At 49.2% G+C, this 25,494-nt stretch overlaps 1 protein-coding gene across 1 annotated transcript in view; it reads left to right on the forward strand.

The window, feature by feature from the left end:
- Window positions 1–25,494, forward strand: part of MYO10 (myosin X) — a 191,077-nt gene that overhangs the window by 61,753 nt on the left and 103,830 nt on the right. The window contains exon 3 of the mRNA XM_060244309.1: window positions 20,910–21,097. Coding sequence (XP_060100292.1) covers window positions 20,910–21,097 — 188 coding nt within the window. The remainder of the gene's footprint in view (window positions 1–20,909; window positions 21,098–25,494) is intronic.

The following is a 25,494-nucleotide window of genomic DNA, read 5'->3' on the forward strand; positions in this document are numbered from 1 at the left end:
AGCAGAGAAGTGTTGAAGGGAGGTGGTTTTTAGACATGGATTCTATTTAATTTTTTTTTGTTTCATTGTTCAGAACTTTGGTCTAAGAACAGGGGATGAAAGAATGGAAGGAAGGACATTTCTTCATCCATGAATCAGTGCCAGACGTCCAACATTTAACACATTTAGCCTTTTAAACACAACCAAAACATAGGGGGGGGTTTAGTTCTGTAAAGTAGCCAGATCCCTTTTATGTTTAGTAACTGGCCGTTCATGAAGGGGTTTTCTAAAGAATGCTGTAATGGTTCATATCAATGAGGATGCAGTCATTGCAGTGCTGAGGCTTTTGTGTTGAAGTGCTCTTTTCTTGAGGGTTACCTTTTCTCCTTATGCTGTTTTCCCTGGGCCTGGTGAGGAGAAATCTGAAGGAAGATGGCCTGGCTTTGGGGCCTTTGTGCTCTGGGCTCCTTGGAGGGAAGGGGAGATAGACAGATATGGGGCTGTAACCGCCCCCCCACACACACACACACCCCTCTTTTCATAGTTATGGCAGTTTGGAAGTCACCAGGATACTGAGCTGGCGTGAATGTCTTGTGTATTCATGTCATATAAGCCAAGGCATATTCTGTTGCATTGAGAGTAACCGTTTGCCCATCAATGCTGGAAAGAAAGTGGATTGTTCCTGGAAAGCAAACAAGGAATTGAAATGAAAATGAAGTCAAATAGATTCCTGACTTGTCTTGCTGACAACTTTCTTTTCCAGAAAGTGAAGAAGGAAACAAGGGGATCTGCTATCTTGGATTTGATTCTAACCAACAAGGAAGAATTGATTGAAGAAGTGGAAATAGTGGGCACCCTGGGCAGTAGTGACCATGTGATTTTGGAATTTACAGTCTTAGGGATGGGAAAAGCTATACGTAGTCAGACTTAAAGGTTGGACTTCAGAAAGGCAAACTTTGATAAACTTAGAACTATGCTGGGTAAAATCCCATGGTCAGAAATACTTAGGAGGAAGGGGGTTCAGGAGGGGTGGGAGTTTCTTAAAAGCGAAGTACTGAAAGCGCAATCACAGATGATTCCTATGAGAAGAAAAAATGGAAAAAGCCTAAAGAAGCTTAAGTGGCTCCATAAACAGCTCTCTAAAAACTTGAGAAATAAAAAAGACTCCTTTAGGAATTCCAATGCTTGTAGAGAAAAAGTTAGGAAAGGTAAAGCTCAGTATGAGCTTTCGTATCTTCTTCTCAGATCCCCCCCGGATCAGACTAATCTTCATACAATATGCATCTTTCATATTCATCTATCAAGGTGTACCTGGCATCAATATCAGCATATCACGCCCAAATTGAGGGCTATTCTGTGTTCTCACACCCAGACGCTAAGCATTCCCTAAAAGGTCTTCTTCGTCTACATCCGCCCGTCTGTCCCTGCTTGGGATCTTCCCTTGGTTCTCACTTATGCATCGTCCCTTTGAGCCTATGGCCTCATGTCCCCTTCATCTCCTTTCCTGGAAGGCGGCATTCTTGGTGGCGATCACTTCTGCTAAGAGAGTCAATGAGCTCTCAGCCTTGAGATCGGGCCCCCGTACCTGCGCTTTCATGATCAGGGGATTGCCATTGCTCCTGACATTCGTTTTTTGTCTAAGGTGGTGTCTGAGTTCCATCTGCATTCCGCAGGATCAGGAAAAAAGGGCCCTGCACACGCTTGACGTTAAGCACGCTTTGTCTTTCTACCTTAATAGAACTAAGGAGTTTTGTTTGTCAACCAGCCTGTTTGTTTGCTATTTGGGCCCATCTAAGGGAAAGCAGGTCTCCTCCCAGAGACTGTTGAAATGGATTGTGGAGACTATAAAGTGAGCATATTTGCAGGCCAAACGCCCTTTGCCGGGACTTCCTAGAGCCCATTCTACGTGTGCGTTGGCTACGTCCACGGCCTTCCTCAAGGGGGTGCCCTTTACAGATATCTGCAGAGCAGCTTCTTGGGTGACCCCGGATACCTTTGTGAAGCATTATGCCTTGGATGCGTGTGTGACAGACCGCATGCGTGTTGGGAGTGCTGTGCTTCAGGCTGCAGTCATCTAGTGTCAGCTCCCTCCTCCAGGTAAACTTTAGCTTGCTATTTTCCCAAGGGTGTAATACACAGAGACCACGAAGAAGATAAACAGGTTGCTTACCTGTAACTGATGATCTTCGAGTGGTCATCTGTGCATTCACACCACCCGCCCTTCCTCCCCTCGGCTGGCAGTTCTTCAGGTGTTTCTAGGAATTGCTTTCAGCAGTCAGAAGGAAACTGGCGGGATCTTGGTGCCCTGCCTACTGGGCATGCGCATTGCCCCCCCAGTCGGAAGGAAGAGACAGACACAAGGTGTTGGGTTTAAAACCGGGCCGCTTTATTGAATAATTAATTAACCCGTAAACTGGCAGGGATGAGACCAAACCAGGACAAGCCCCTGGGGTCACCCACGGACCCCGCCTTGTCCAAAGGGCGAGCAACCCTGCCCCCAGCACAAACCCGCCGTATTCGGGTTGTAACTGAGCGGCCAGGCCCCCAGCCATTCTCCACCTGGGCTAGCATCAATCCCCCATGGAAAGATCCGCCCAGGTGAGGCTCTCGGTGATCTGCATTCCCCGCACTGAGCCGTGTAGCCCATCTGCGGTTCATACAGACCACCCGCACCACTGGTGCTAGGCCATAGGTGCTCCCCTGTAAACCCTGTGGCCAAAACATCCTCCAGCCTGCGACCAAATACTAACTCCATCAATTAACAACTCTAACTATAAGGCAGTACAAGGTAGGCGAAAAACAACTTCACATGGGCCAATTGTGTGAAGCTGAAAAAATTCCTACCTAGCCCCTATAAAAGGCAACTGGTTGAAACCTGTACTGCCAGGGAGGGAGGGTGGGCAGAGAGCCAAATAAGACTGCCCGAGCTCTGGGCGGGGCCGGGGCTAATATAGCCCCGACGCCACACCCAGGAATACACCCGGATGTGCCGGGGCCGAGCGGTCTGTTGCTCTCCTCCTTCCGAGGAGGCAAATACGGCCCCCAGCCTGAACGCCGGCGATGCCGGCTTGGCTGGGAAGTGCCGAGCCTTGCCCCCCCAGTCGGAAGGAAGAGACAGACACAAGGTGTTGGGTTTAAAACCGGGCCGCTTTATTGAATAATTAATTAACCTGTAAACTGGCAGGGATGAGACCAAACCAGGACAAGCCTCTGGGGTCACCCACGGACCCCGCCTTGTCCAAAGGGCGAGCAACCCTGCCCCCAGCACAAACCCGCCGTATTCGGGTTGTAACTGAGCGGCCAGGCCCCCAGCCATTCTCCACCTGGGCTAGCATCAATCCCCCATGGAAAGATCCGCCCAGGTGAGGCTCTTGGTGATCTGCATTCCCCGCACTGAGCCGTGTAGCCCATCTGCGGTTCATACAGACCACCCGCACCACTGGTGCTAGGCCATAGGTGCTCCCCTGTAAACCCTGTGGCCAAAACATCCTCCAGCCACCGCCAATGCCAAGCCTCTGCTTAGGCATTAGCGCCCCAACGGACGGCCCCGAGCCGACCGCAACCCTGCCATATCTCTCCTAAAAAGGCCCGGTCGCCCAACTCTGAAGATGAACCCCATCCAGTCTGTACATGGCCAGATGAAGGCGCAAATCCCAAGACATACTCCGTGGCTTTCCGCAGGGCCCAATTGGCCTTGAGCCTAACGTACTCTAAGCCCCCCAAGTGTAAGGTCACCTCCAACTCCAACCTGACGATCTAGCTGACCATAATAGGACCAGCCAAAAAGGACAAGCCCTGGGGTCACCCCCGGACCCCGCCTTGTCCAAAGGGCGAGCCACCCCGCCCCCAGCACAAGCCCGCCAGAGTCGGGTTGTTGCTGAGCGGCCAGGCCCCAAGCCATTCACCACCTAGGCGTGCCTCAATCCCCCATGGAAAGATCCGCTCGGTTAAGGCTGTCCCGTGATCTGCCGTCCCCGCATTGAGCCGTGTAGCCCATCTACGGTTCTAGCAGACCACCTGCACGCTTGGTGCTAGGCCATGGGTGCTCCCCTGAAACCGCCCAGGTGGCTGACCAAGATGTGCGGAGGAGGTGCCCGCCTCTCTCCGCCCGGCAATGGCCTAATCCCAGGCCAACACAGGCCCCGACGGCCCAGCCATTCCTCCAACTGCCCCATCGCTGGAACCCAGCTGGGCGCCTGTTGGAGAGCGCCCGGCTTGATGGACCGCCTGGAACACCTTGCTGCGTCTGCAGATGAGAATCCAATACCTCTCACTACGAGCCACAGCACCTGAAAAACAGAAAATTGTCAAAACAGATAATGACCAACCGGCGATAAAACCGGCGTCCTCCAACACCACCCTCAAGGTGACCAACGGGTGCATAATTTTTTTTTTTAATATATATAAAGCTGGCAACCGCCACAGGCCAACCATTTTTAACATCCCGGGCCTGGGGCGCCTGCCCTGCGGTATCACTCATAAACTACATAACCAACTCGCTAAACATAGCGCCGAAAAATGGAGGGCCATCAATGAGGCCGCCTGAAGCAGAGCGACCCCGAAAAGGGGACTTTATAACCTGTGCCACGGCACCGGCCAACCATCCAGCAGTCCCACGGTGCCCCCAAATGCCAGAATTGGGAAGCCGCTCCATCGTATGCCCCTCTACAAGTGTGTATTCCCCGCAAACCCAGGAGCTTTACCACTAAAGGCCAACACCGCCAATCGGCCCTCAATAATGCTCCACCACAGACCTTTCACTTTCCAAACACGCAGAATTGCGTAAGATGAGCCGGCGAAATCGGCCAGCCATCCTGCAGCGTGGCGGTTCATTCCAACTGCCAAAATTGGGAAGCCGCTCTATCCTAAGCCCTCCTGGTACCGGGCATTAAAGCCAGTCGACTGGCCCGACCCGCTTCAGCCTCCCAAGTTACCAGGGGTCCAGGGGCAATTGACTCATAGCATCACCACGACGCCTCAAAGAAAAGGCCATGGGGGGGCACTTTCCAGGCAAAGTTAAGGTGACCCACCACCAACTGCACTTCAAGCAGCAAGACCTTGTGTTGATTCCTCAGGGCAGCCAACCGGGCTATTAAGATCGTTACTTCTGCTTCCGGCAGCCGCAGCCCGTTTGTGGGTATCCCCACCGATGCCTAAAGGTAAACACCGAACTGGGCACTACAGGCTTCACATGTGCCCACGGTACCCCCAGCACAATGGCTAATTCCTGAAAGGAATGCAACAGCCTGGCGCATTACCCTGTGCCCGCAGGACCAACAAAGGTAGTCGCCTAGGTAATGCGCCATGTCATTAAGCCCGGTCCTGTCCCGCAGCGCCCACTCCACAAAGGAACTGAAGCGCTCGAATGCAGAGCAGGATACCGAGTAACCCCCCCCCCAAGGGAAATACCTGCAATGTGGATACAGGCGGCGTATCAAGGATCCTAGGACCCTGCCCTCCTGATACTCCCTGGCGATCTTGGCCCAGACTGTGTGCTCAAAACCCACCACTGCCTAAGGTTAGGAGCCAAACAGGGGGGCCCAGGCCCCTTATAGGGGACCATAACCCAAAACAAAAACCCAACCACGAATATTGCCCATCCGCTTTACATGGGTTACCTCCCATGCATCTGCGCATACTACAGCCCACCTTGCAAGCGGAATGGGCGTAAGGCCCGCTACGAAATGGGCATTCGTGTTTGAACTCGCCGGGCTTTCAGGGGCGCACTCCCTTTGCAGCGAACTCCCAGCGTAATAGCCGGGAATGAACCGGCTGGCACTCCATAAGGCGGGCCCTCGCTTAAAGCTGCCGTTGTTGCTTCTATGCCAAGTGTCCGCTATCGGACCTGACCCCCACGTTAGGCTTTGCCGCGGACATCAACTGCAGCCCAAAGCTGCTGGCCGACCTGGTCCCATGGCAACCAAGGGTTGACGGCGGCCCTCATGCGGAAGCCTCACCGTATTGCAGGCATGCCGCACCCCGTAAATAATATCCATGTACTGAGACAAAGCAGCCGCATTAGCCGGCTGCGCCCTAGCAATGACGCCCGCATAACTTAAAAAGCCGGGCAAACCCGCTTGCCCATGTCCTATCCACCCTTCTGCATTTAGTTTTCTTTCCTTCTCGTCAAGCTCGTCAGTACTCTACTTTTGAGCTCTCTATAACGTAGGCTGAACACGTCTACATACTCACCAAGGTATACTGGCATAAGGATTTGGAGGGTAAAAACTCCCGCCTCCCAGCCAACTCGCCTACCTCCCATGCATCTGCGCATACTGCGGCCCACCCACCCCCAGGCAGAACCCCCTGGGGGGGGCAGCCCTGTGGGAACCGCAGGCGTCACCGCCGAGACCGCCTGCTGATCGGGTGGCTGAAAACCAACGCCACCTGCACCAGACCCTTGTGGGGCAGAACTCTGCAGGGCCCAAGCCCAAGGCGGCCGCGAACCCCACTGCATAGCGGGTGCTCAGGACTGCCCTGCCCCCAATTCCCCCCCCCCACCGTCCTTGGGGGAGGGGGGGCATTTGAATAGGACCCCAAGGCCACCCGATGTCTGCTGCAGCAATACCTAACCCCGAAACCGAGGGAGCCCAACATCATCGAGGGAGCCCAACATCATCCAAAGTCTGTGGTACACCACCTCCATGCACGCTGCCGCTCGCCCGATGGGCCTCCGCCCTGGCCGTCATCCTGTTCCGGTTTTGGCAATGGGGCCCCAACAGTGACCTTCTACTGTTCTAAAGCCTCCAATCGACTGATGATGGCCGACCAGATGCACTCCCCTTGTCCCTGCTCCTCCGCTGGACCAAGACTTGGCTGGAGGCCCCGCCCACGAGACGGGCGGGCGGGCAGCTTACCCTGGGACCCTCCTTGACCCTTCTTGGGTACCTTAGTGTTGCGCTTGCTAGCAGTCTTGAGTTATGCTAAAGTGAACCACCCAAACCGTAAAAGGAAGGGTGGAAAACGAATAAGGCGACGCCGGTCCCAAAATGGCCCCAATGTATGCCAGCCGTCACAATACCCAGAGGAGGGGATGGGTGGGTACACTGAATAGGGATTGCCAGGGAATAGGAATGGTGTAGAGTTACACCTCCTTAAAATGCATATAGTATATTTACACGACTCTTAAAGGTTTTATTAAACACTGTTAGCCTGGACATCGCAGTATGTGATCCCATACTGTTGGTTTTTCTGCTAAATCTACCGTTATGCCAGAAGTATGCTGTAAACTTTTAATAAATATTATCAACTGTTAATGGGAGGAGCTGTTCTCTTAAACTTGTGAAGCTGCCTTATATTGAATCAGACCTTTGGTCCATCGGAGTCAGTATTGACTTCTCAGACTGGCAGCGGCTCTCCAGGGTCACAAGCTGATGTTTTTCACACCTATTATCCTGGACCCTTTTCTGGAGATGCCAGGGACTGAACCTGGGACCTTCTGCTTCCCAAGCAGATGCTCTACCACTGAGCCGCCATCCCTCCTACATATGCAACTGCCTTCTACTGAATCAGACCCTTGGTCCATCCCAATCAGCATTGTCCTCCCCGACTGTCAGCGGCTCTCCATGGTCTCCAGCTAAGGTTTTTCCCACCTATTTGCCCAGACCCCTTTTAAGGAGATGCCAAGAAATGAACCGGGGACCTACTGCTTCCCCAGCAGGTGCACTACCACTGAGCCACCGTCCCTCTCTATTAAGCCCAGCTGTGGCTCCCAAGGATCCCAGGCAGGGAACTTACCCCTTGCCTGTTACCTGAACACCTCAACTGTTCTAACTTGCAACTGAAGATGTCGGGGATTGCACCTGAGCTCCTCTGCCCCACTAAGCCACGTCATCACTCACATTAAGATGCCAGGGACTGAACCTGGGACCTTCAGCTTCCCAACAGATGTTCTACCTGTTGTGGCTCTCCGGCATCCCAGGCAGCGATCTTACCCCCTGCCTACTACCTGCTCGCCTGTACTGGTATAACTCGTACCTGGAGATGCCGGGGATTGAGCCTGAGCTCCACTACCCCACTAACCCACGGCATCTCTCACATTAAGTTAAATACTACTAAAAATGGCCACCGCGTGCACCGCTGGCCGGGATCGGCGGCCCTTTAAAGCGCCTCGCCGCGCTAGAGTAGACTGGCCCCCGCACGCGCCTTGCGCAAGGGACGCTATGCCCCCTTTGCCGCCCAAGAAGCGTTTACATAAAATGGCCGTCGCAGGCGCTGCGCACCAAGACGTTCAGCCACCCTTTGCCGCCCATAACGACCCCCCAAGATGGCCGCCGCATGCGCCTTGTGCGGAGCACTCCCTGCTACTCCTTGGCGCCCTGAAAGAACATGCCTTCAAAATAGCCGCCGCTCGCGCCGTGGATCGTGCCCAGCCGCCGCTGCGCGCATCCAGCCACCCCTTGCCACCATAGTCAGCTAACTGCCCCAAGAAATGACCACCGCACGCGCTAGCCGGCCCGAGCTTCGGGCACCAAACCACTGCAAAATAATGAAGCCGATGATCGTGCTGCAAAATAACGAAGCCGACGATCATGCTGGCCAGCCGCTCGCGCTGCCGCAACCGCCCGCGCCGCTCCGCTGACGATCCGACCCAAGCTGACAGAAACCTTCCCTCGCCGCTCGGAGGAACCCGGACGGCCGCCCTTGCACATGGCTCTCCCTCAGAGAGCCAAACAAGACTGCCCGAGCTCTGGGCGGGGCCGGGGCTAATATAGCCCCGACGCCACACCCAGGAATACACCCGGATGTGCCGGGGCCGAGCGGTCTGTTGCTCTCCTCCTTCCGAGGAGGCAAATACGGCCCCCAGCCTGAACGCCGGCGATGCCGGCTTGGCTGGGAAGTGCCGAGCCGTGTCTTCTTTCTCAGTATTTTCTTTATCTTTCTTGGCATTTTTTTTTTATAAACTTGCTTTTCCCAAGGTTGGTCTGCCAAAGCAGCAGCGACAGCAGAGAGATCTTCATCGTGGTCTCTGTGCAGTCCCACACATGGGTCTTGCCACAGGTAACGGATCCATACCTCGGAGTCTCCAATAGCTCGCCTAGAGCGTTTTTTGGTGCACTTTCCACCCTGGGGAGCAGGCATCGACTGCGCATGCCTGGAGCGAGCAGGAGGTGCCATTCCCACTCAGTTTCTTCCTTTCCGCTGCGTTTCTCTCTCCTCAGCTCGTCTTCTCCTGTTTGGTATCGGATTCTCCTTTTTCTCTTACCTTTCTTCTATCATTTTTCGTCCTTATAAAAACAAAAATTTTTTTTTAAAAAGCCCTTGTTTCTGCGCTTTCCTTTCCCTATTTTTCTCCCCTCCTTCCCCTCCCTTGTCCGGAGCATATGGAAGGGAAAATTACTTTCAAAAAGTGTCGGAGGTGTGGATCTAAAATCCCTACTTCAGACGGACATTCGTACTGTCTTTTCTGCTTGGGTGAACCTCATCGGGTAGATACTTGCCCTCATTGCGCCAGCTTCGGTAAACAGGCACGAAAAAACCGAGCGGCCAGATTTCAACGTTTCCTGCTCGAAAAATCTCTTCAGGCTATGCCGAGCTCTCTAGTTAAAACAATTTTATTTGGTAACATATGGTAACAAATTATATTTCTTGCATCATTAATAACTTCTTTTATCTATCCCATATATTACTTTCTACCCACCCCTCCCCCCGTTACTTGACCCCCGCTGGTGTTATTTACTTAAAGTACTAATGTTTAAAGGTACCCTTAACTAATATAAACAAAAATTAATATTCTTCTTTTTTCTAAGACTTACTCATTATCAAAAATTGTCCAATGTCCTTTTATTTTCCACTTTTTTCTACATATCTTCTGAACTTTTTCCACTCCATTTTAAAAACTTCTAAATCATAATCTCTTAAAATTCTTGCTAATTTGTCCATTTCACTCCATGTCATGTCATAACTTTTACAATCCAATCCCATTTCTCTGGTATTTTTTCTTGTTTCCACAACTGCGCATATAATGTCCTAGCAGCTGAAAGCAAGTACCAAATTATAGTTCTATCTTCTTATGGAAATTTTTCCATTTGTAATCCCAACAGAAAAGTCTCTGCAACTTTCTTAAATTCATATCCCAAGATCCTAGAAATTTCTTGTTGAATCATCTGCCAATACTTTTTTGCTCTTTCACAAGTCCACGACATATGGTAGAAATAACCTTCATGTTTTTTACATCTCCAACATCTGTCTGGCATCTTATTATTCATCTTTGCCAATTTCTTAGGAGTCATATACCATCTATACATAATTTTAAAACAGTTCTCTTTAATACTATGACATGTTGAAAGCTTCATAGAGTTCTTCCACAAATATTCCCAAGTTTCCATCTGTATTTCTTTATTTACATTAATTGCCCACTTAATCATTTGAGATTTCACTACTTTATCTTCCGTAGACCATTTTAAAAGTATATAATTTTGAAATTAATTTTTCGTTGTCTCCAAGCAGAACTTTTTCCATTTCTGTTTGCTCATTTCTTATTCCTTCAGTTTTAATGTCATTCTCCACCAAGCTCTTTATTTGTTGCATTTGAAACCAATCATATTTATTATTCAGCTCTTCAGCAGTTTTCAATTCTATGTTGCCACTTTGTATTTTTAATAGTTGATTATATGACAACCACTTTTCTCCACCCTTCTCAACTGTTATTTTTATCACTTCAGCTGGCACTATCCATAACGGTTTTCTCTCATCTCCATATTTCTTATATTTCATCCATGTATTTAGCAAGCTGTTTCTTATATAAATGGTGAGAGAAAAAGCAGTCTTATCTTTTCCCCCCCATAATACATATAAGCGTGCCAGCCAAATTTATTTCCATGACCTTCCAACGCTAAGAGTTTTTTGTTTAACAACATTATCCATTCTTTATCCATACTAAGCAAACTGCTTCATGATATAATTTTAAGTCTGGTAATTGAAATCCGCCTCTCTCTTTTGCATCTGTTAAAATTTTCATTTTAATTCTTGGTTTCTTCCCCGCCCACACAAACTCTGAGATTTTTCTTTGCCATCTATTAAATTGTTTACTGTCTTTCACAATCGGAATAGTTTGAAACAAATACATTATTCTTGGTAGAATATTCATTTTAATTGCGGCTATTCTACCCAACAGTGACAAATTAAGTTTATTCCACTTTAACATATCTTCATCCATTTTACGCCATAGCTTCTCATTATTTTTGAACAAATCAATATAATTCATTGTTATCTCCACACGCAAATATTTACCTTGGAGGTAACTTCGCAGCCTGTTAGTCTCTGCAATTCTTGTTGCTTATTTATTTGCATATTTTTACATAGAAGTTTTGATTTTTCTTTATTAATACAAAGTCCCACCAACTCCTCATGTATGTCTTGTATGGGGTTTTCATTTATAAACATTATATCATCTGCAAATGCTCTGTATTTGTAAGTAAATCCTTTTACTTCTAATCCTTCTATTTCTTTATCTTCTTGAATTTGCATCAGTAATATTTCAAGAGTCATTATAAACAACAGTGGAGAAAGTGGACAACCTTGTCTTGTACCTTTACTAATTATCATGTCCTCTGTAAGATCAGCATTTATAAATAACTTTGCACGTTGTTCAGTATATATTGCTTTTATCATTCTTATAAAGCTTTCTCCCAGCTCCATTTTCTCCATTACTGCAAACATAAAATCCCAATTTAAATTGTCAAATGCTTTTTCTGCTCCCGCAAAGAATAATGCTGCTTTCTTTTCTGGATGTCTTTCATAATATTCCACAATATTTACAACAGTTCTGATATTGTCTCTTATTTGCCTTTTGGGAAGAAACCCCGCTTGATCTTCCTTTATAAAATTTATCAAATATTGTTTAAACCGTTCTGCCAATATTCTTGTATATATTTTATAGTCATTATTTAATAATGAAATTGGTCTATAATTTTTTACGTTCGTAACATCTATGATTCTTCGCCTTTTCCATACCGAGCGGGAGATTCGGCTGCGTCGGCTGCTCCTCAACTTCACAAGAAGCATAAGTCCGACAAGAGACCATCCAAGCACTCCGACATTGGCCACAAGGCTTCAAGTCTCGCCATACCGATTCGTCCGCCTCGGCCCCAAAGAAATCCTGCGCTCCGACAAGATCGACTCCGATGACTTCCCCGAAGGCCACTACTTTGACTCCTATAGCGACATCGATGGCGTCGGTTTCCACACACTCGGCTCTTTTCCAACCTCTTGTTCCACCAGAGCTTTAGGCGCCCTCTGACGTCATCTCTAATATGCCTCATCTCACTCCTCACTCCCCAGCTGCAGTCGAGGTTATACCGGTTCGATCTTGCTCGCCCTTGGTCCATATCGTGGTGACGTTCAACATCCTCGAACCCAACCCCCGTTCGGATCCAACTTTCTCTCAGGAGCATCCCTGGTCTTTGCTACAGGCTGGATCCTTTCGCGACATCTGAGTTTCTCCTCTCTACAGAGAGTTGTCGACACAAGTTTCCACCCAGCATGTCCGATCCCGCTCACCGGTTCGATGTCATGATTTCCGTTCACGTTTTCCAGTCTACCGTGAATACCAGGACTATTACCAGAGGGGTCGATATGAATATTCCTCACTCTCCAGATCACCATCTCCCAGACATCATCGGGTGTACCATTGCTACTCCCGTTCCCCCTCGGATGAGGGTTTCCGTCGCTCTCGGTACCGTGAATTCGAGGTTGCATCCCACAGCCGTGATGTATCAACACATCACTTCTAGTATCAATCCCTCCCTTTTGGGCTGTCCACCGCTCCCAGAGTGTTTATGAAGTGCATGGCAGTAGTAGCAGCTGATCTGCGTCTTCGCAACATTCCAGTGTTCCTGTACATAGACGACTGGTTACTCATCGCTCCCACAGCACATCAACTGGTGAAGAATCTCAAAACAACACTCTCTCTTCTTGCCTCCCTGGGCCTGTGTGTGAATGCTACCAAATCTCACCTCACCCCAACTCAGGGGTGCTCGTCTCTGCACATCTCCTCATCTAGTTTTTCTTCCCAGGGATCGTGCCCACACCATCCTGTCCCTGGCCCAGGAGGTCATACGTACCCCAACGCAACCTGCAATCACCATCCAACGTCTTCTGGGCCTCATGGCCACAACAACCTCGGTTCTTCGATTTGCAAGACTGCGCATGCGACATCTCCAGCTTTGGTTTGTTCGTGCCTACCATCCACACGTACAACCACAGTATACTGTTCTCACTGTACCTCAGAGGGTTTGGCTCTCCCTTGTTTGGTGGACAGTACCAGACAATTTACTTTGCGGAATGCCCTTTGTTCTTCCTCCTCCGTCTGTCATCGTGACTACAGATGCCTCCAAGTGGGGATGGGGAGCCCACTTAGAGGATAAGACTTTCAGGGGTCTGTGGACTGCCCCCGAGAGGGCCATGCACATAAACTGCCTAGAACGCATAGCCATTCACAGGGCTCTTCAGTCGTTCCTTCCATCTGTAATCAACCGACATGTCCAGATCACAACCGACAATATGGCCACAGTTTTGTATGTGAACAAGCAGGGCAGTACCAGATCTATCCGTCTGTGCCACATAGCCATACTTCTTTGGGAATGGTGCATCAAAAACAGCATCTACCTGACTGCCATTCATCTTCCAGGGATAGAGAATGTCTTGGCCGATTCTCTCAGCAGGATTCGCATAGAGGACCACGAATGGTCCCTCAATCCACATTACTTGCATCGCATCTTTGCATGCTTCGGGACTCCAAAAGTACATGTTTTTGCTATGAAGGACAACTCGAAATGCCCTCTCTTTTATACCAGGAGAGGCAACGATGCTTTCCTCCACAGCTGGAGGGGTCTTCTTCATTATCTTTTTCCACCAACCCCTCTAATTACCCAATCTCTACTCAAAATTGCTCGGGACGGTACAGGCTGCATACTGATAGCACCATGGTGGCCCTGGTAACCGTGGTTCACAAGACTCCTTCAAATGTCCCATCAGACTTATCGCCGCCTTCCCCTGGCAGACGATCTCCTCTCCCAAGATCACGGCCAGGTATGGCACCACAACCCCCAAATTCTAGGACTTAACGGCTTGGAGAATTCGGCCACATCTTTACCACCAAAAGTAGCAGAAGTTATCCTGAATGCTAGAAAACCTTCTACCAGGCGCTCATACCAGTGTAAATCTGCTCCTTTGCATCTTCTCAACAACTTGATCCAGAATCTGTACCTCTCCCTTCGATCCTAGAATACCTGCTGTCTCTACAAGTGTCGGGGCTCAGCTATTCTTCTTTAAAAGTTCACCTTTCAGCCATTTCTGCTTTCCACGAGCCTATTGACGGGCAGACTGTTTTCTCCCATAGACTGTCCAAATCATTCCTCAAGGGCATGTTCACCCTCCTATCAAACCGATTGTGCCAGTTTGGAGTTTGTCGTTAGTTCTTTCACAACTTATGAAAACCCCGTTTGAACCCTTGGCCACTGTGCCTTCCGTTCTGACCCACCTTATACAGTTTTTCATAGGAACAAAGTGGTCCTGAGAGCGGATCCTGTTTTCTTACCCAAGGTTGTATCGAAATTTCATCTTTCAACTTCTACTTCATTGCCCACATTTCTTCCTAATCCTAAAGACTCTGGACAAAGAGCTCTACACACTCTCGATGTCAGAAGAGCTTTGTCCTTTTACCTCTCTCATACACAACCGTTCCATAAGGACCCTAACTTATTTGTGGCCTACGGCAATCCTCAAAGAGGACACAAAATTTCTACCCAGAGACTCTCTAAGTGGGTATCCATTGCAATCCGGTTGTGTTACGAAGTTGCTAAGCAATCTTTACCTGAAGACCTTAAGGCTCACTCGACTAGAGCAGTCTCGACCTCTTCGGCCTTCCTGGAGGGCGTCTCCTTAGAGGACGTCTGTGCTGCTGCATCATGGTTCTCACCTTCCACGTTCGTCTCACACTATGCCTTGGATGTTTGTGCCAGACAGGACGCCAAGCGGTCCTCAGTTCCATCTTCCACTGAAATCACCCCAGGTGAGTGCATGCATACATTGTAAGTATGGAAATGTTTTTTTCTTGCCAGCACCCACCTTCCTTTTGACTTTCAGCTTGCTAATCACCCATGTGTGGGACTGCACAGAGACCACAATGAAGATAAACAGGTTGCTTACCTGTAACTGATGATCTTCGAGCGGTCGTCTGTGCAGTCACACACGCCCACCCAGCCTTCCCCTCTGCTGGCTTTTTCTGCCTTGGTTTTTACCTTTGTAGACTGTCAGTAGCGGCTAGAAGAAACTGAGTGGGAATGGCGCCTCCCACTTGCTCCAGGCATCCCCCACTTGTTATCTCTGAATGACTAAGGCTGGGAAGGGGAGGAAGTTGCATTGCAATCCTGACTCTTGAGTTGTAAGCCGTGTTTGCTGCAGGCTGGCCTTAGGTGTGTCCTTCTCCTGTTCTCCCCTAATTGATCAGTCAGTCAATTATTGTTTTCTGCAATCTCGGGGAGGCTTGTTCTAATCTGACAGACAAAAACAATCTGCAGGGCCAGCGGCTCAGCATATTTGGGTCTCTGGTGTCAGTGCGGACCTGGTCTCTGATTCCCCCCTCTCCCAACCCCAGCAAGCTACAGAACTCTCCCTTCCTCTTCCAATGTCGACAGGAATAATTCCAAAGGGTTACTGGTATGTAGGAAAAAATGTTCTCTGTAGTCTTAATGCACCCATTTCTGGAGACTTTGTGTGTGCATATATGCATATGAGTGACCAGTTACCAGATGAAATGAGAGGGAGGAGAGACTTCCTCCTCCTTCTTGAGCAAAATGAAATAATGCCTGTCTTCTTCTAAGGAAGGCTTCAAAATGCATTCTGTGCCAAACTGTGTCATACAGTGAGGTCCACAAGTTCTTCTGTGACCATAAAACATGATTACAGGGTTTGATATTTCTGTAACAGGAAAGGTTTGACTGGGTAGCAGCTTCTTGAAACGTATAATCACCCCGGCATGTTAAACTGTTGCTTTCACGAAAGACATTTGGCCTCAAACATTTCACCTTATAATTAGGAGAGAGGCCTGGACGGGGTCCCATCCAAATTAGCATGAGACAAAGGAAAGGGCAGGCCAGGCTGACCGCAGGGCTGGAGGCAGGAGGCCACTCATTGGGATTCTCCAGAGCACAGAGCGAGAGTGCTGCCTGGTGTTTCCTGCTCCTTTGGTGGCTTCCTCTGGCAACAAAGCAGAAAAGGACCGTAGGAGCCTTGCAGTAAGTGCGCCGGAGGAGGAGCAGGCAGAGCCCTGAATCAAATAGTCAACACTGCAAGACTGTACAGTTTGTCCATGGCTGCTGGAACTGTCAGTTAAAAATGGAGCCTCCATGTTCAACAGCAGCAAACAGGGCATGGTTCTGGCCTTTGGGTTTGGTTTGGGAGTCTCCTGGAGATATCTGACTGACTGCTGACAGAGGCAGAGGCTAAAAATTGTTCCACTGTGGGCCAGTTGTGTGCTCTTAGCCTCACCTACCTTGCAGGGTTGCTGTGAAGAGGGCTGGCCAGTGTGTGCCCCAAAAGCTCCTTGGAGGACGGACAGGGTAGAAATGTGCTAAGTAGCTAGATGCAGAGCTATCTCATCTTGCCAGTCTTACCTGATGAAGTGGGCACACACACAAAAACTTCTACCCAGAATTAAACTTTGTTGGTCTTAAAGGGCCCCCTGGATTGAAGCTTTGTTCTGCTTGAATCTACCTGGTGTGTGGGGGTGTGCGTATTTTTACCCCCCCCCCCCCCCAATATTCCAAACCACTTTTTAAAATAGTTTGCTATTGGCAGGGGGGAAGGTTTGAACCTGATGCTCTTCAGGAAGTGCTAGTTCAAAGACTCCTTGGTGCTCAAAACGAGCCACAGGTTTCCTGGAATCCAGGCTGGAGCGTTGGGACTGGCTGTGGTCTGGGATAATTGTGAGGCCTGGAGTTTGTATGCCAAAATTTGAAAGAAGCTCCTGGCAGTTATTGGAGACATTTCACCCCTGGAGTCTTCAGCTGTTTTTGGTGCATGTGGCAGACACCCACTTGGAGTGAGGGGTCTGTTTAGAAGAGAAGGCCGAAGCCTTCTCAAAGTGAGCAAGTTCTAAGGTTACAAGCAGGAGCTGCCAAATAGCTGCAGGCAAGACAGAGAACGGCAAGTAACTCAGTTGTCTCCTACTCAGCAAGAGTAGGCTTGGCTGGCTTTGTAGGCACTTTCGGAAAGCTTGCAGACCAGAGTCCCAATGTGTATGAAGTGAACGAACTTGTATCAAGTGAACTGCACTGCCCCACTGATGGATCAATTTGAAGGAGAGAGGTGGCGGGGGAACTGAAGGGCAGCCTGGCAAAATGTGTTGGTGCCCGCTGGACCTTTGTACCTGTCACTTGCCTGGATGTGGGGTTGCCAGGTCCCACTGCAGGGGGTGGGGGTAGGGTTGCCAGATCCAGGCTGGAGAAGTCCAGGAGATTGGGGAATGTAGGCCAGGGACTTCACTGCATAGAGTCCACCCTCCAGAATATCAGTTTCCTCCAGAGGAACTGATCTCTGTAGTACGGAGATGAGTTGTAATTCTGGGGAATTCCCAGGTCCCACCTGGAGGCTGCTGGCATCCCTGCCTGAATGTCTGGATGCACCCATTGAAGCTCTTCTCTCCCCCCCTTCCCCCGCCCCATCCGTCTCCTGCATTCCCAAAGCAAGGAGAGGCCTTTCGTCATTAGACTGTCACCTGTATTATCCCATGTTGCTAACTATGGTTGAGTTACTTTTTGTGTCAGTATCTTACTCTGTTTCCTTTATTTGGTTTGTAATAACTGTCCCTAAGGAGCAAAGACACATTTCTGTTCCGGTTATGGACAATTGTGTCAGTCGCTTAAAGGCCGCCACTGATCAGTGTGTTGCAACTCTGCCTCTTCCTGGATGCTCGGTCAAATTAGGTTGCCTTCCAATTAATTATGGTATTAAGGCCTGGTTTGTACACGTGGATTGTTGCATCCGGGTCTGGGGACTTGCTGGGAGTTAGTGGAGGCTACAGTGGGATGAATGGCTACACCTGTGACAGTAAAGCGCTTGTGACATCTCGAGGAAGGGGGCTGTGTCACAAATCAGGGCAGTCGATTGTGTAGCCACTGCAGAAGCAGCGGTTCCTCTGAACGCCATGGCCGCTGTGCAGAGATTCTCTTCCTCCCATGAACGACAGCCTCATGTCATCCCAGGTAAGACCTTGAATGCCTGGCAGTTCTGGCCTAAACAAAATAACATTCTAAATAACCAGGTGGGTCGCCGTGTTGGTCTGAAGCAATAGAACTAAGTTTGAGTCCTCCTGCGGCACCTTTAAGACCAACAGCATTGAATTCTGAGTAGAAGCTTTCGTGTGCATGCACACTTCTTCAGGTGTCTGAACTTCTTTCATTTGCATGTGCACTTTTTCAGGTATCAAATGAAGTGTGCATGAACAGGAACGCTTATACCTGGCCAGAATTGAACTTCGTTAGTCTTAACGATGTCACCGGACTCAAATTTTGTTCTTTGTATTCCAGGGACAAGAATAGAAAAGGAAAATCAGATTATTTTTAGCTAGAAGAAGAGAGAGCTGGTCTTAGGTGTTGCTTTGCTTTTAACAGGCCTCAGATTCAGTGGGAGCTCACAGGAGCACAGCTCCTGCACCTTTCTGAGAGTTCCACTTCCTCCTTCTGAGAGTTCCACCTCCTTGTCCATTGAATAGTAGGTGCAGCTGCATAACAATCCCTGGATCAGCTCCACCACCTATTCTTCTACAAAACGACCCCTGCTTTCTACAAAACGGGCGACTTCTGAGACACAATTTCTGATGCTCTGTATTCTTAGCGCTTGGGGAGGACACAGTGGGAGGGCTTCTAGTGTCCTGGCCCCACTGATGGACCTTCTGGTGGCACCTGGGTTTTGGCCACTGTGTGACACAGAATGTTGAACTGGACGGACCATTGGCCTGATCCAACAAGGCTTCTCCTAAGTAAACATGCTGAAGTTGAAAATAGTCCATCATCTGGAAATTTATTTTTTCGGGAGGGGGGATGTTAAAATGTAGTATCCTGCACTCTAAGTAGCATCCAGGTACGTAGAAACATAACAGCATTTATTTTTTAAAAAACTACTACTGCACAAGCCGTGAGGTGGCCGTGCTGCTGGGGACTTAGGACCATCTTTAGTTATATTACTGTGCTTTTATTTTTTTATGTAGTTTGGTAGTTTTTTTATGTAGTTTGGTAGTTTTTTATGTAGTTATGTAGGAGGGGGGAGAAGCCTTCACTTCAGCGCCATCTTTCTAAAGATAAGATTCAAGCCCCGTCGGGCCCGGCAGGTCCCAGGTGTGGCAGGCTGTGAACGCGGGGTGGGGGTGGGGGAGCGAAGGGAAGGAGGTGTTTCTGCCTTGCCGCACAGCACAGTGGATGGGGGGGGGGAGATGGGAGTGCAGCACTGCATTACAGCGCTGCGGGGGGGGGGGCACCTGCCTGCAGCACCACACCCCCTTGGGCCAGCACTATGTGTATCTGTAAGCTGCAAACCTACTTCTGATGTATTGCCATTCATTACAGAACTGTCATGGTCAGTGCTGTGTGCCCTAGAACCCAGGGAGGAAAATGAAACGGCTGGACACTGTGAGCTTTTGTCTCTAAGTTGCTTTGTGTGCTGGTCAAGCATGTGTGAAGGCACCATGACACAGGCTGAGGGCGATGTGTATCTACAAAGCTATAGTCTTCCCCAGAAAAATAACTGCAACTTCTATGAGGCAGCTCAAGAACAGAGAGACAGCGAGGTATAGTGGTCAGTATCAGCCTACTATCTGGAAGCCTAAGTTCAGAATTGGTGTTTATTTTTAGACTGTTATATTGCTTTTAGATTGTATATATGTATCTGATTTTAACTTTGTATTATTGATTGTTGTTACCTGCACAGAGCCCTTTCGGGAAAGGGTGGACTATAAATTGAAAATAATAACAATAATAATAAATACCATCTTCAGTCTCCACCACAATGGCTTCTTGTTATTTCTCATCTAAACAGTTCTCATTGCTTTCCTACTGAGAAAGATTGAATCATGAGGGCATGAAAAAAGTGAAAAGGAGGGAAGTCTCTGGCAAAACCAGCTTAACAATGGGGTGGGGAGGAAAAAAGCTCATACTTACCTTAAATAAAACTGTGTTGGTCTTAAAGGTGCTTTATAATTTCTCCCATGGGATTGAGGCAATCAAGCAAAGCGGCGGTCTCTCTCTTCCCCAAGGAAGGGGGGGAGCCTCAGCCAATGGAAGAGCTTGGCTCTGTAGCTCTGCTGTGTGATTGAGAGAGCCTGGCACAGCTCTAGCTTTGATTGAGAGAGCTCTAGCTTTGTCAGGCACGCTCAATCACATAGCAGAGCTACAGAGCCAAGCTCCTCCATTGGCTGAGGCTCCTCCCCCCCTTCCTTGGGGAAGAGGGAAAGAGAAGAGCTGCTTTGCTCAGCTGTGTCAATCCGACATGGAAAAACAAAAATGGCAACAACAGAAGTGGGAGATAGGGAGAAGGATGCATAGAAGCCCTCTGGGGACTGGACAAGCCCATGGGATGGACATTTGAAACTTCTGGATTAATATTTTAGAAACCTCCTCTAGGAATGAGTGAAGTAACCATTGAGACCACGGGCCACTGGAACACCTACTATACGTGGGGCTGCTTGTAGAGCAGCACTTCTTGGTGGATTGTGTCTTAAACCTTGATGTACAGTTTGTAGTCATAGCGAGTGAAATCGTGCACTAACCATTTCCTTTGGAGGCCAAGGAGAACTATCCCAGTTCCGCAAGCACTGGAGGTTTCTGTGCCGGCTCACACTGTGCGCTGTGCTGCCTCAAATATATTCTTATCAACTCAGTACCTTTTATTTTGTGTATATAAAGTCCTTAAACCCATGTTTGTCTTCCCCCTAGACTTATATTGGCTCCATTGTTGCCTCAGTCAACCCCTACAAGATCATTCCAGGCTTGTACGACCGCACCACAGTGGAGCTATACAGCCGGCACCACCTGGGAGAGATTTCACCTCATATCTTCGCAGTGGCAAATGAATGCTATCGCTGCCTGTGGAAGCGCCATGACAACCAGTGCGTTCTCATCAGGTATCCAAATAGAGTTTTAATTACTCCTGTGGCTGAACTTTGTCTGCTTCAAAGGGAGGAGAGCCCAGCCAGAGTTTGGTGAAAGGTGCTCGGATTCTTTCTCCCATAATGCCATTCCTCATGATCTTGGTGGAAATGTTGCTTCACAGCAAGATCCCACGAATGACAAAGCCATCTCTGCCGATACATGTCCTGCGGCTGTTTAATGAAAAATATCTCATACTCCACACATGTCAGCCCTGGCCTGTTCTCTCAGATCCTTATTCTCTCTCCAAACACTGTGGTACCCTACTGGGGGGCTGCTTGCTGTGCAGAGGATTAATTTGTCACCACTGATTCTTAAATAAGCACGTCCCACACGACCCCCTGAAAAAGCCTATAAATAGCCAAACAACAGTAATGACAACTCCGTGAAGGTGCCTGGCTGCTTTAATCTGCTTAATTGAACTTGCTTCTTTTTTCTCTGTTGTGTAGCATCTCGGTGCATTTGTTTTAATGAGGATCAAATAGTTTCCTTGGCCTTGATGTTCATTGGTATTCCAAGCGGAGCCACGGCAGTAACTTTATTTATGGGGACTGCCGTGAATGTCAGGCCACGTGCCTTTTTGTCCTGTGCAGATGTCGTTGGTGCCTTTAGAGTCCCAGCCCAAACAGGCAGTGGAGTCTGCAGATGCAACTTAACAAGGCTGATGAGGAGTTAATTGTTGTTTTTAATCAGGTTTTTAAAACATTTATGCTTGGCATTGCATTATAACTAGCAAAGTACCAGGAAAAAGGTATGTCTGCTGAGAAAAATCTGCAGATCACAAGCCTGATTTGCACATGGTAATCCCCCTCTAGAGTGCAGTTCTGAACAGGGGTTCAGAAGAGGGAATCAGTGTGTTTAATGAAAGACCACAACCAAGCTTTCCCTGTACTGGGACTATTTTAAACTACCAGTAGGTGACTATTTCCCTGTGAAAAAGAACTCCCTGCATATAGTACAGCATTTCAGGAAGTTGGCTACTCAGGAACTTTTCTTTTTTTGTCATCCTAAATTTCTGTGTGTCTAGATGATTGCCTAGAGCAACATTTCGCAAAGGCAGGGTTGCGACCCTGCACCGGTCTGCGGAGCCCTCAATGCCAGTTCGTGGGACCTCCAGTCCCTTGGCCGCCGCTCCCCCCGCATTGTGCCTCCCCCCTCCGAGTCGCACGCCTCTGTGCCTCCTTCTCCTACCCTTCCCCACCTCAGGTCGCAGGTCAGTTTCATGCTGCACAAAGCCCTTCTACCCCCCCCCCCCCCCCATCGCCCAGAAATTGGCACAGAGCTCATTCCACGCTGGGCCAAGCCGGCAGCAGCTCAAACAGACTGCCGCCAAAAAGGATGCCTGGCTTCTCCCTCCCTGGCACTTCCTGGATAGGAAGGAAGTTCCAGGGAGGGAGGAGCCAGGCACTCTTTTCGGCCGCGGTATGTTTGAGCTGCCGCCAGCCTGGCGTGGAATGAGCTCTGTGCCAAGTTTCGAGCTATCAGGCTGTCGCGCGGGGCAGGGGGCTCAACGTAAAACTGACCTGCCTGAGGTGGGGAAGGGAGGGAGAAGGAGGCATGGAGGCGCACAACCTGGGGGACGGAGGTGCGATGCGGGGGAAGGCGGTGGAGCAGCCAGGGGACAGGAGGCCCCGCAGCCTGGCATTGAGGGCTCCACGGCCGGATTTCCCACCAAGAGTGAGCAGTTTTAAAGGTAAGTTGCTCCCATTTATTTTCCTTTCTTTTCCCTTTCTTCCTTTTGTCTCTCCTTTCTTTCATGCGTCCCTTTTCCTTCCTTCCTATTTCCGGGGGGGGGGGAGCTTTAAACGCCCTGCCATTTCATGTTTTCCTAGGCTGCCATTTCATGTTTTCCCAGGCTGAGAGCATTTTATATTTTTAGTTTTCTGCTGTGTGGTCCTTGTGCTTTTTCTTAATCTTTTATTTTTACAATTACTTTGCAAAATCCCACTATTCTCCTACACAAAACATTGCAAGAGTTTTAGGCTTGTGTGTACATCATTTCCCGTCTCCTGTCTCTACCCCCAAAGTCTCCTGGCTCCACCCCCAAATTTTAGTGGGCCTCGAAGGAGAAGTGTAAAAATAACCAGACCATGGCCGGGGGGAGGGGGGATGTTTGGGGAACCCTGGCCTAGGGGAATGATCAGTCATGCCGTTTCTAATGTGAACCTTCTGAAATAATGCAGCCTCATGAACTGCTTAAGTGCATGATCTTGGAAGGTGGGGCTGTCCTGATGTTATTCAAACTTTTGTATATCTTTTCACGTATCATTTTCAGGCTGGGGGTGGGAGTGATATTCTATGCCTGGAAATGGTGGTCTGGATCTGTCCAGTAAAAAAGAGCAAGATTTCAGCAGCATCTTAAAGGTCAACCAAATTTGTGGCAGGAAAGGAGCTTTAATGAGTCACTGCTCACTTCTTCAGATATTATTCAGGTATCAGAAATAGTGAGCTGTAACTCCTGAAAACTCCTCTTCCCCTGCCACAGATCTAGTTAGTCTTGAAGGTGCTGCTGGACTCATAGAATCATAGAGTTGGAAGGAACCTTCAGGGTCATCTATTCCAATCCTCCCCCCTGCACAATGCAGGAAACTCACAAATACCACTCCCCCCCACAAACATCCCCAGTGACCCTTGCACCATGCCCAGAAGATGGCAAAAACCTTTTCTGCTGCTACAGACAGACTAACACTGATCTGGATCCATCTAGTATGTGTATCAGTCTAATGCATCAAAGTATTATGTTCTAATCTGCTGGTATCTATAATCTCCCTGCCTGGTTTAGGACCTCTGCTGGGGACAGATGTCCCTTTTTTGGGAATTACCATAGCTGGTGTTGTCACCCAAAACTGATAGAAAGCCACTGCTTGCCCCAGAGGAGACCTGTGCCTCCAACTGTAGGCCAAACTCTCAAGCTCCACACTTGCTCAACGGGGGGTGAGGTGGGGGGGAGCGATGCCCACTCCAGGACAGGTGGGCTCCCTAATCTTTAATTAACCAGTCTTGTCTTCAGCTTCTGGGCCCTCATCCACCCATTAACCATCTCTTTAAACATTCTTGTGGGATGAGAGATGAAGCCAGCATCTAGAAAGATGGCGCCAAGAATATTTGTTATAACCCAGCCAAGCCTGTTCAATGAGAGCAAGTTATTGCAGAGAATAGGCAAAGCTGGAGAAGGCGTTGGATTCTTGCCAGGAAGACCTGGGTGTGGAATGAGGTCCCTGGAACTGTCAAACGCATTTGGAGACAGCAGGAAATCCTTTCAACATTAATCGGAGGAGGGGTCTTGTTTTTTTTGGCAGTGGCTGATGAAAATGGCAGTGTTGTGCTGTCAGTGATTGATTGTGTTCCAAACATGATATTCTCTCATCTGTGTCCAGTGGCAAACATAATTCACAATAGGTGATCCTGTTGGCAGTCTGGCTTCTCAACCAATGGTTCTCAGCTTCCAAAGTGGTGGTGTTTGCCCCCCCCCCCCCAGGTCAGAATGAAGAGTCAGACACAATGCATTAGTATAAATAAAGGGGTCACTTTATTAATCATCATAATAAAACACAAGGACACCCATACTGCATCCTAGTCAGGGCTAGGGGTCTCAACAGACTGCTCCCCTGCCATTCGCGGGTGAGAGACCCAGCCCCCAGCTGGAGCTGTGTGACGCAGCTCCCACCAGGCCAGCCCAGCTGGGAGGCATGCCCCAGAGGGCCCAACGACCAGACGCACGTCTCAATGGAAGGCACCCTCTAGTCGAGCCTCCGGGACAGTCTGCATTCTCCCCACCCCGGGTCATCAAACCCCAAGGTTGATCGTGCCAGACTCCTAAAACCCCAAAAGGGGGATGCTTCATGGTCCTCCCCTAGCCGCATAGTGCCCTACTCCAGAAAACCTGCCACCACTAAGACCAAGCAGCCACCAGGAACCCCAAGGCTACCCGCAGCCCTTGCCGGAGATCTCTCAAGAAAAGCTTGTTACCCTTTTCTGAGAGATGTACCCCATCCCCTCTGCAGAGGTCAGGAAATTTCATAGAAACATCTGGATGGGCAAGATAGTGGCCCAACCCCCCTTCCAATGCCTTCCTTATTAGCTTTGTAGCGTGCCCTCTCAATAGCTGCCGGGTCCCACGCACGGCGCCAAACAAGGCGGGGCAAGCATGGCTGACCAAATTATAGTGGTCCCAGGCCATCGCTCCCTAATATACTGAAGATCCTCACGGGCCTGCCAGACGAACGCCTTGCCTTGTACTAGCCCGAGACCATTCCCTTCCAGGTGAGTAATTAAAGCCTGAGGAGGAAGGCCCATGCTCCCGTGGAATAACAGAGGCAGCAGGCCCGGCCACTGAAGGCTCCGGCACCCCTGCCACTCGATGCAGACATAC

Source organism: Heteronotia binoei, chromosome 7, assembly GCF_032191835.1.
Source record: "Heteronotia binoei isolate CCM8104 ecotype False Entrance Well chromosome 7, APGP_CSIRO_Hbin_v1, whole genome shotgun sequence".
Taxonomy (NCBI): Eukaryota; Metazoa; Chordata; class Lepidosauria; order Squamata; family Gekkonidae; genus Heteronotia; species Heteronotia binoei.